The following is a 12,097-nucleotide window of genomic DNA, read 5'->3' on the forward strand; positions in this document are numbered from 1 at the left end:
GTTCTTTTCTTTCATGGGAGGTAATGAAACATACCGCACTCCGAAGGGTATCTCACTCCTTGTTTGTGACAACTCATAAGGGCCCGTCTGGGTGCACATCTGTAGATGTCAATGGCTATTCTGACAGGTGACCAGTATCTAAATCCCCATGAGCATGATGCTTACAAGGCTGTGAGTGAAGCTCTGAGGAGAGCCTCTTCTCTCCCGAGCAGCCAGGCCCTGACAGAGCCCTTGCCCTACTCCACGCTACCGAGCCTGCCCAGCCCTGAGACAGCCCATCACCCGTCATTTCCAACAGTGGCCTCCCCCACAAGTGCCATCCGAATCCAACAGGGTGCTCGCTATGCAGCGCTGTGCCAAGGTGAGCTCCCGAAACTCCTTCTAGCCAGACTGATGCTTCCAGAACAGGCCCACTGACGGGCAGACTGGGGCTGTTAGAGTCCTCTGGCATGACCTCAGGACACACTTTCACAGCTGAAGGGAGTTTTCATATTCCATCAACTCTTTTTTTTTGGCATGTGTGTGTGTGTGCGTGTGCGCAGGGGCCAGCAACTGACCTAAAACCATCCATTTAAAGCAAACACACAGATGAAAAACACAACCACCTTCATAAACTTGAATCAGGCACCACGGACATCCTTAGCAAAAGACCTCAGAGTGCGAGGCAGAAAAAGCCTGTCCGTCTCTCAACTTCTAATTTCACCAAAGTTTTCTAAATCCATTTTTTTAAAACAACTTCTAAATTACAGCAAGTTCTCTGATAAACAAAGGTCACAGCAGTTCTGCCTGGAGACTACTGTGCAAAAATTCTATTCACCACTGGGTCTCAAACTCAAGGAAGCATCTCTAAGAGTTACCCAAGGAGTTTATCAGATGCACAGATGCTGTGACGTGTGCTCAGAAATGCTGCCAGAAGCCTGGGAACCGGTGTCTTCACAAACATTCAAGTGGCTGGTGGCTCTTGGTGGCTGAGAACAGTGGGGGACGCGTAGCTACTGTGGGGGCGTGACTGGGACTTTTCTCTTTGTAAAGGCTAGGGGAGCTGGGCTACCCTGTATTGGCGGGACAGTGACGGGACGCTAGGCATCTGGATTGAACAGTGCCGCGCAGCAGGAAGGCCTGGTACAGCATCAGCACTGGCCTGTCGGGAAGGCGGCATGGCCACCGCAGCACGTGGTTCTTCATTTATTCTGTGGGTGGGATGGTGGCAAGAGCCCACATTACAGAGTGCCCTACGCTGAGGCCCACGGAGAACCACGAATGGTCAGGGTGTAACTTTTGGAATCGAGAAGTCTATTTTAAGATGATGATTTACACGCCAATGAGTATACGCCAATTGAGTATTATAAAACCATATGTCAATGAATAAAATCCAATTAACAACACAAGTATTGTGTAAGGGAGTATCGAACAACTGTAATTTTGCCCACAGTATTAAATGATTCTAACCTTTCCACCCAAATAGTTTGAAAAGTAACAACAGAAACTTCTTGAGAGGGGGGAAAAATGTCCCCACTGCTACCATCCCCCACCTCCTGGCATTTTACATGAAGAAACGGTTGTCACACTCAGTGACACCATTTAAATAACCACTTGCTCACTGAAGCCTGTAACTGTTTGTTACTACACAGGGAGGTTTCTTGGGCCCTGTATGCTGCCTACAACACAACTGTGGAACTTGGTGACGAGAATGTTGGGACGCCAGTTACCTGGCTGCTGTTCAAAGAGGCTCCCAGAGCACCCTGCTGGCACCGTGTCACCTGCACTTTCTTCCCAAGCGCACTCTGATGCGAATATGCTTTGTTGGGATCACTGTTAATTTACCTCTAAGGGCCCAGCCCAAGCAGACTGTGGGGTAGAGATGCAAACCCTTTCTGGCACATCTAGTGAAGTCATGGGGATGCCTCCAGACCAGCCCCACCAGCAGGAGGTAGGTCACAGCACCATGCTGGGTTCCTTAGCCATCCTGTTTCCTTCAGAGACGGCTGACACACCTAAGGCAGGCCCCACATGGACCTCTCGATAGGATGGAACGGTGAACACTGCAATGTCACTACTGTCAGCTGCCTCAGAGGACTGCTTTCTATCAGGTAGCATTTGACCCAATCAAGCCAGAATAAAATCGTGTAAGTGTGTAGAGGAAAACCTGATAAACATTTAAATTATGAAAACTTCAGTATTTAAAAATGCACAATGCAAAAAAAAAAAAACTATATATATACACACATATACATATATACATACAACTATTCCCTATAAAAGACCACAGGGATAAATGGTCTTTCACAGAACAGATTTCCTCTGTACACAGTAACGAATACCTGGATTATCTGAACAAACAAACAAAAAACCTTTCTATGAATATCCATTAAGCTGGTTACTCCTTAGGAACACATAAATCTTCCTAGGCAGGGCACGGTGCCATCTGTTTGTTGTTGGTTATTTTTGCAGCTCTGGGTCTGACGGAAAAGGTGGAAAACGAGTGCCACTAATAGTAGGTGAAAATGTATTGTGTAGCTTCGAGGCTCTGAGATAATGTTATTTCCACCCACACATGCTACCACCTGGGACAGCATGGTGAGGGGAAGGGGAAGCTTCCAGCTCACAGACCATTGAAGAGCTTCTCACTTTTCACCTCAAACGCAAAACATCTATCTCCTGGGGTGAGTGGCCACCTGTTTAACATCAGGCAGAGCTCTTACTTACAAACCTCTACTGCCATCGGTAGTTCCTATTTTTTCTCTTTCACAAACCTCTAAAAGGAAGTAGTCAGGGAATGCCACTACTAGATTGGACCCCTGAAGCTCAGTGGGATGGGCATAAACCCAGGCTCAAACTGGTTCTAATTGGTTTAGTCATGGCCAATGCAACAAAACTGGGGCAGACCTGAATTTGTAGAATGTGGGCTACTGGAACAGTAACTGGAACAGGGAAAATTATGGGTTGAAAGGTTGGGATGGGAGACTTGGAAAAGGTATAATGAGCCATGATGTCGAGCCTGATGTGGGAGACTGGATTATTGCCAGGACTGTGGAGAGTGACACATACTCAAAGCAGCCCAGTTGGCTACCATCTTTGAGCAGGACACCATTGCTTCCAACACTGCTGGTCAAGAGATCCAGTAGCTATGCGATGCACATGCTGCCTTTGTTTTCTAAGAGGGAGATCAATTTTCTAGCAGGGTGTCAACCTGTAGGTTTTCCCCATACTGGTTATCGTTCTGGTATACCCAGATTTTACAAATTTGGGTTTGTTGCTGTTTCGCTTTGTCAGCCATGACTGAATAGGGCAGAACCATTTCAAAGCCCCATGCAAGCCAGACATCTCATTGTCTGTCCTCAGGCTGATGAGGAAAAGGCATCACTGGGGCAGGCCAGAAAAGCAGAAGCAGGTTTGGAAATGGAAAACAGTAACATGAGAGAACCAAACCTCTAATGTCACAGTGTTTTTCTAACACATCACAAAGCCCCGTAGGGCACTTGACTGGCTAAGCAAAGCTCAGTACTCACTACTGAAGAGACTCCTATGCAAAAAGGTATCCACTTCTAATGTCAACACCCATGGAAGCAGCACTCAGGAAATCAGACATCGTATAGCACTGGGTAAATCTGCTGCAAAAGACCTTTTTAAAGTGCTGAAGAGCAAAGTCTCTTTGAAGACTAAGGTGCACCAGACCCAAGCCACGGGTATTTTCAATCACCTCATACGCATGTGAAAGCTGGACAATGAATAAGGAAGACCAAAGGAGAACTGATGCCTTTGACTTGTGATGTTGGTGAAGAACACTGAAAGTACCATGGACTGCCAGAAGAACAAACAAATCTGTCCTGGAAGAAGTGCAGCTGGAATGCTGCTTGGAGGGGAGAATGGCCAGACTTTGTCTCACCTACTTTGGTCATGTTGTCAGAAGGGACCATTCCCTGGAGAAGGATACCATGCTTGGCAAAGTAGAGGGGCAGCAAAAAAGGGGAAGACCCTCAATGAGATGGACTGACACAGGGGTGCAACAATGGGCTCAGGGACAGCAAGGATTGTGAGGCTGGCACAGGACCAGGCAGTGCTCTGTTCTGCTGTACACAGGGTCACTGTGAGTCAGAGTCAACTCGATGGCACCTAACAACAACAACATTCTCATGTCTGACATCACATAACAGGGAACTGAAACACACAGCGTCTTGTCACTTAAAAAGCAGTGCTCGCTGTCTTCAGGTGGTTCGGGAACTTGAGGAGGTGGCCCTAAGATTATCTGCATTGTTTTAGACATTCCTGATCTTTCCCAGAAATGGACAGAGTACTCTTACCACACACTAAACAGATGGGAACTTGTAGGAATTATTTTGGGATTATAAAGCAGGTTGAAAAAAGTCAACATAACAAAAAATTTAAAACAGTTCATCTAAAAAAAATCCATTGTAACTTTTTAGTATTGATAATCTGCAAATAACACTTCTGAAGTAACTACTTCCATGTATATATTTAAGGTCTTTCCCTAAATTAAAACAGGTATTTCAAACCCCGAGATGCTGAGTGTTGTGCCAACTTGGCCGTGATTCTCCGTGGTTTGGCAGACATTATGTTATCACCTTCCACTTTGTGACCTGATGTAAGCAGCCAATCAGTTGGAAGGGGAGTTCCCTTGGGGGTGTGGCCTGCATCCAGTATACATGGATCTTCTGGCAAAGCTTGTGCCATCTCTCGATCCTGCATTCATCTTGTCATCCTCTGACCTCTGGTTCTTGGGACATGAGCCAGCATTCTGTCTCCCGACCTGCAGGTCTGGGGTTCCTGCATGCTGAGTGAGAAGACTCCAGCCTGCTGCCTGACCCCCAGATGCCCCAGCCTCCACAACTGCGTGAGCCATTTACTTGACACAAGCTCTCTTTATAGGTTTATGTATGTATGTGCCATGGATTTTGCTCCTCTACAGAACCTAGCTTGAGACATTCCTCTTCCACTGCCCTTCAATTATTTCCTCTGAACTATGAATTTTAAACATTTTTCTCCACCAGTGTAAAAACGGACTGGTATAGATTTTGTCTTGGGATCTTTCAATATTCCTAATAATGCCCAAAGATGTGTGTACACTGAGCAAATCATCTCCATTGATACTTATAATATGTCTACATAACAGAAATATAGAAAAAAATCAAAATAAGTTCCATAAGAGCTAATGTCAGCATCAGGACTTAAAATGGTTAAATAGGTTGTGCCAGTACACTAGAAGCAGAAACGTGGTCTTTTTCTCTCTGGCCCGACGGTCCGGTTCCTTGAGCTGCACACTCACTGGGGGGCACCTACAAGGAGATGGGGAAGAGAGGCCAGTCTTGGCAAGCACAGGTTACCTGTGGAACTGTTCACCATGTTGGGCGCCATGCTGTAGGGCGGGGCTTGGGTGTTCAGCAGTCCCGAGCTGTTGTTCATTGGCTGGCTGTAGGGAGAGCTGGAAGCCATCAGTCCACTCTGATTCATGCCGGGAAAGCTGCCCTGCCTGTGGAGAGACAAAGCACAGGCCCACATATACTGACCGTGCCCACAGACCAGCAGCAGGGTCCCCGCCACCACTGTGGACGTTCACTTATGCAAGGGGCAAGGGGCAAGGGGCAAGGGGCGGATGTCGCCTTAGCATGTTTGCTGAGAAGAATTTGTTTCCTGGAGAGAGGCTGAACTCTCTAGCTAAGGAGTTATTTAATATGTTGTTTAACAATTCCAGATACAGCACGTTCCACAGTCAATTACAAGTGTCTTTTCAAACCAAGTGTCCCAAGTTATTTACAGAGAGGGACAGAGGAAAGGGGGCACGTGAAATAAGAACAGAAATCACAAAGCAAGCCGAGTTCATTTTCTCACGTGTACTAAGACCTGACTGTTAACACTTCTTAGTCTCTTGTGTCAGAAAACAAAAGTCAAGAAATGAAACACAAAAGGTACAGAGACCAGGAAGGCCATTAAAAATTTTTTTGCTTTCATCTAAATTTTCTGATCTGATAAATATCAAAGTATTTCCAAACCTTCCATGAACGCTTATTATTTAACTTTGAAAAATTAGGTACTGTAAAAAATATAGCCTATTTCCCTATTTTAAAACGACGTCGCAGATGTCCGAATCCATTTGTTTTAGGTAGGGATTTTCTCTACAGGAGGAGGGTAGCTTAGATGAGCTGCCAGTGTCCCTAATGCACTACAGGACGTCCCTCCCCCGCTGCCCCCATCCCATCCTAAGGACACAGGCTCACCTCATACAGTCACGTCTGGGTACTAAGGTAGATTTGGCCTGTGCTTTGTGAAAGACACGTGTCCCCCCCCCCCCCACTCTTGCAAAGAGGAGAGGCTACTCCTCTTTGATCTGAAGGAGACAACTGTCAGACAATGTCATTTCTCTAACCTCTGTAAGGAGACTGGGGAGGGCAAAGCGATTCACTCTGCACAGTAGTTGAATTCTCCCAGGGAAAATTACAAAGCCAAAAGAAAGATGACAACGAGGCAAAAACTTTCAAAGATTCCACCGCTTAGTCAAGCTTTTCTTATGTAAATCCCATACCTTTAGAAAACTTTTCAAAGTTTTGGATAATAATGTTTTTATCTTAGGAGTTAAACTAATGAGGTAAAAATCCACAGCTATTGGGCTTATCTGTTACAAATTAATTATTATTACAACCCTCTCTCCCACTGTTAAACTATTACTACTGGCTCTTCATGCATAGTAACAACAATAACAACAACAAAAATTAAAGATTATTTTAAAGATTAATCATTAAAAAACAAAAACGCAACAAAATACTTTTCGTTTTGTGTAGTGATTTCAGTGGAATTAAATTCCTGGCCTGTAGAAAAGTTCAAACACAGACCATTGCTCTGGGAGGAGGACAGCTCTGGGAGACGTGTGTGCCCTCAGCCTTCAAGTCCCGGCTCACCCAGAGTCCTCCTTGAGCAACAGGGGGGTGGCAGCACCCACTGCAGGTCCCCAAGAGTGAAGCCAAGTCCTCCAAGGGCTTCTGCTTAACCTCTCAGTCATCAACTCTTGGAAAAGTGCCTGAGAGCTACAAACATATTCCTATACGGTCAGAGTCCTAGCATCCTCGTGGGCAACGCTGGGATGGACGTGAACACCTTAGCTTGCCTTCTGAGGTGCTGCCATCCACCCAACCATTTCGTATTTATGGAACTGTTTCAACAGAAAGCAAGTGGCATGTGTTGGAGCCGCTCTCATATTGTGAGCAGATAAATCGTGTGGAGAACAGCCTTAGTGTCGGCACAGGCTGTGTTTTCTGGAAGCCTGCTCCCGTTACCGACTGGAACTCACAGCCAGCCTCCTCCCGCTCTTCTAGATCCAGTTTAGAGGCCCCCTTGCCCTGCTTGGCATCAGTTCTGCCTTCTCGAAACCAGCTCTGTGCCACCTGTGCCCTGCACGGCCCCGTCTTCTGTACGCTGAGATGACACGTGTGTACACCCTGACTCTGGAGGTCTGTCAGCCTCCTGAGAGGAGGGCCTGTACCTCCTCAGGCCTGCTGTCTCTGTGAGTGCCCTGCACATGACAGGGACTGGAAGAGATCTGTTAAACAATGAACACAGAACACCCTCCTCATTGTAAAATGGTGACCGGAAGGAGGGCCACCATGACAGTCTCCCGCTAAACTGAGTCTGGGATGAAGAGTAACTAACATGTCCATGAAACTCAGGCACCCTGTTCATAACTAAGGTGCAAAGAGAACTAGGACAGAAAACCCAGCGGGCAGACGATGAAACGAGAGAACCCCAAAGGCCCATCAACTTTCATCAGTTTCCTCCCACCAGCACTGCCCTTCTTCAGTCACCGAAGCGGATGAAGGTGTGCACTGTAGAGGTTCACGAAAACGTCCTTACCATGACGACACCTTAATGACGCAAGACTGAAAGGGCCCACCGTGCCACGGCCCTCAGTGAAAACACACCTACAGTTTAAAGTCCAGGTGAAAAGCCAGGGGTCAGGAGACCCGTGTTCCGTTCTCAACTGTGCCGCTAGCCATGCGTCCTGCTGTCTGTCTCCAGGAAGCAGCTTTCCCCTGCTCGCTGCCGGCCTCCTGGAGATGCAAAGAGGGAAGCAGCAGGAAGGGACCTAAGTCCTGCTGGGAATACAGGAGCCAGGCAGCCACGAACACAGCCACCTGTCTAACTGGGAATAGACCCGCCCACCTTACCATCATCACAGAAGAAACCCTAGGGATTGCTTCTTGCAAACTGCAGCCAAGACCAGCGGTCATTCTGAGTGAGCAAGACGGGCTTGACAGCAGCGACAGCAGCAACGGGCTTTCAGTGCACCATGCTGCATTCTGGAGACCGACGACTTGCCTTCTGGAAGGAACCTGAGACAGCCAGCTCGCTGGCTGACCCAGCACTCCAGGGCTTGTCACCGTCCTGACGATGCAACAGGACCTCTGAGGCGCACAAGGAAAGGCAGCCTATCTGTTGGGCCGCAAACCACCACCGCTGAAAGCGAAGGGCCAAGCCCCTTTGCAGACGTGCCTTCTCACATGCAGCGCTCACAGACCGCTAAGTCCCTTTCTGGAATGTTCTAATGGGGTCAGGAAAGCAAAGACATAAATCACTGGGCATTTTCTTTTTTCAAAAAGAAAACAACAACGAAACACAAACAGGCAGAGATACACACTGATGAAGGAAACCTTCTAAATGTATACGCTACTGCAACGTTCACTGCCTGGGAAAGGTAGTGTTCCACCGCGACCTTGGCTCTGTGAGTCCCTGGCTATCACCCCAACGGGCTGACAGGCTAAGGTGGTTTTGACTACAAATGGCCGCTGTCTGTCCTGGTTCCACAATGGCTGAGGCAATGGAGGCCCACTGGCTTCCTGGGAGAAGTATGATGGGCGTCTGAGGAAGGCGTTTTGTTGTTCTGCCAACACACCACCGAGGTGGCCAGTGAACCGCACACCATGAGGGGACAAAGTCGGCTGTGTCGCAGGCCCCAGGACACTGACTCCACCGCGTCCACAGCACGGCAGCAGTTCCTCTGTCACGTGTCCCAGTGTGACGTGGTTTGTCATTTAACCATGCTGACCTAAGAACAGCAGAAGAACTTTTCTTTTTATATGAAACTATCTCAGCTGGGACTGGCTGTGTTTAAAACCAGGTCATTCTAACAAGAAGATCTCAGGAGCAGGGGGTACGATGCAGTTCCCCGAGGGACTCCTCTTGCCTGCTTCTCAGCGTACACGCACACACGTCAACAACATTCTGCAGATTCCTGTCTTGCTCACTGAGGGGATCTCACACACAGTACACACTCACCGGCCAGTACAGGGCTGGCGTTGGGTGAAAGGAAGGAATGAACAGAAGACCAATTTTAAAGTCACAGTTTCCAGTGATCCAGGGCGAAAGCAGAAAGGGGACCCGGGCTTTCCACGACCGTTCGAATTTAGCGGTTCAAACAGTCAGCTCCTCTTGAATACCCACTAGTTTCTGAATATCTTATCCAATTCAGTCAACCACAGCATATTTTAAAATAAAGTCTGTATGTGGTGCTGGCCCGAGCTCCCTTAATGAAGAACAGTCAGGCCTTACTGTTTGAGCCGTCGGGACCATTTTCACTCAACAGTGACAGACAGGCTAGCGTGAGGTACCATATCGTGAGAATGGATGGGCTTCATACACAGGTCTCTGGAGAAGGGTGAGGACAGACAGAAGCAATGCTTGGGACGAGTGAAGCCCCTTGACGAAGTCCCAGTGGCACAGACACATGGAGAAAGGGCCAGTCAGAAGATTCTCATCACGTCCCCTGCAAACACCACTCCTGAGCAATGTTCAACAATGAACTTGTTGGCAATGCTTCCTGGGAAACGAGGCATGATGGCCAAATAGCATCTAGCTCTCTATGTGGACGGTCGCTTACATGCAGTCTGAGTGACTGAGCCAGAGAAGGCTGCTTCCTGACAAGAGAGACCAGGCTGACGCTGGAATTGGGCCAGTTTGTCACTTATACCCGACAGTTTTCAGAACCAGGACTCAAAACCCTGAGAAGCCCAGGCTCCAGCAGAGTTTGTGTGTGAATGTGTCACTTCATTCTGTTGGTACTCAAGTTGTGTATAAATATCCCACGGAGTGCCCAACATGAATGCCCTGTAACAGAAGCTGCTTTCATATGTGTGAATGCCCAGCAATGCTGAGCAATTGCTTCCACAGCAGAACCGAGGGGGGAAGTTTAGTCTAGGTCCTTGAGATCTAATATTGAAAGAAGAGAAAACACGATCCCTCCCCTGAAACAACAAAACCAAAACAGAGCACAAAGCTGCCCTCGCCTTCGCCCATCTTGAGTGTGACCAATCCATCACTGTGCTGGGGCAACGACTCTATGAGCAAGCCTCGTGGCAGAGTAACGTTAGGGTCACAGTGGCCAGAGCTCTGGCTAGGAGTCCGCCCCAGGAAGGTAAAGTGGCGTCTGTGTGATTAAACCAAAGACAGAGAACAAATGGAAGGGCGACCGATTTGAAAAGGCAGATCATGTAAAAATCCACAGCCACATGCTGTAACAAAAACAAAAACACAAGCTACTTATGGAACATTCTAGAAAAAAGCACACCGTCCATTCAGGTGATGGTCATGGTCATTTGTCCAAGATGGGTGATTTATGATAGCCTGAGATATGGGAGAGGGGAGGATAGGAAAGAGCACAGAGTAGGGCAACAATAAATAAACAAGCAAACATCAAGGAACCAGATAGGTGCGTGCAGAATAGCGGCCTTGCTGCATGGCATGAAGGAGAGGTACTGGGCAGTGACAGCACGTGACAAGGGGAGATGCCATGGTCCAGGGGGTCAGGGCAAGTCCCAGAGCATGGCATGGATTCCCTCTATGGGGTGACGTGAGAATAAGTCAGGTGAAGGGAGAGGACAGACAGACAGCAATCAACAAAGGCCTTGTGGCACCTAGGGGAATGGGCGCTGGTGGAAACAAGGTGGATACTGCGAGAAAGGGGGCTGGAGAGGGAGGTTAGGGTCACACTGTGCAAGACTTAGGGTTCTAGAAGGTTCTGTCTTTATTCAAAGAGAAACAGGAAGAGATGAAGTGTCTGTAAGCAGTGGGAACGGCTTAATAAGGCACATGTTTTATGAGGTAAGATGGTGAGCCCTGGAACAAGGGGGTGGGAAGAAGCGCGAGCTGAGTGGCATGCTGGAGGTCAGTGGACTTGATGATGAGGAGAGATTACACACAGAAGGCAGGCAGTGCTCAGATGTCTCCTAAGGGCCTGGTTACATAAGAGGACAGAGGATGGGGCCATGATGGGAACAGAAAACACCAGAGGAGTTTGTGAGTCTAGTTTTAGACGCGTTGAGTTTGACATGTTGTCTCTGAGACATCCAAGAGGCCATGTCCCCCAGGCAGTTGGGTATGTAAGTCTGGAAAGCAGAGCACTTGGGTCATTTAATTAATCTTTTCTCCCTAAGCAAGAATGTCCTTTCTGACCTCATGGGAAGAGGGCCAGCCAGCCTCTTCTCTTAGATCTTCCCTGGCCGGTGAACGAGATCTCCTTCTAAGGCAACCTTGTCAGCAAAAGAAAGCTTAAATGTGTATAGCTCCAACAGCCAAGGCAGAGGAATGGTGAACAGTCAATTTGCAGCTAGAAATGAATACTCCCAAACCCTTCACTAACTAATACATTTAAACTGTTTTTGTTTCGTCCTTTACAAATAGGTGAATGGGAGTGTGGTTCTCCACAGTGCCAGGAAAGAGCAGCTGGGCAGCCTGGCCAGAACGGGACCTTCAGCAGATGTGCCGTCACAGGATGGTGGTACCTTCAGCGGATGTGCCGTCACAGGACGGTGGTACCTTCAGCGGACGTGCCGTCACAGGACGGTGGTACCTAGCGGACGTGCCGTCACAGGACAGTGGTACCTTCAGCGGACGTGCCGTCACAGGACGGTGGTACCTTCAGCGGACGTGTCGTCACTGGGTAGTGGTACCTTCAGAGGACGTGCCGTCACAGGACGGTGGTACCTTCAGTGGACGTGCCGTCACTGGGTAATGGTACCTTCAGCGGACGTGCAGTCACAGGATGGTGGTACCTTCAGCGGATGTGCCATCACTGGGTAATGGTACCTTCAGCGGA

The 12,097-nt window shown here is 48.2% G+C and overlaps 1 protein-coding gene across 1 annotated transcript in view; it reads right to left on the reverse strand.

Annotated features, from left to right (window-relative positions):
* The window catches only part of ARID1B (AT-rich interaction domain 1B), a 168,789-nt gene that overhangs the window by 40,120 nt on the left and 116,572 nt on the right, over nucleotides 1-12,097 (reverse strand). Inside the window, exon 6 of the mRNA XM_042782680.1 lies at nucleotides 5,343-5,488. Coding sequence (XP_042638614.1) covers nucleotides 5,343-5,488 — 146 coding nt within the window. The remainder of the gene's footprint in view (nucleotides 1-5,342; nucleotides 5,489-12,097) is intronic.

Source organism: Orycteropus afer, unplaced genomic scaffold (genome assembly GCF_000298275.1).
Source record: "Orycteropus afer afer isolate SDZICR_OR568_19922 unplaced genomic scaffold, OryAfe1.0 scaffold00407, whole genome shotgun sequence".
NCBI classification, from domain to species: Eukaryota; Metazoa; Chordata; class Mammalia; order Tubulidentata; family Orycteropodidae; genus Orycteropus; species Orycteropus afer.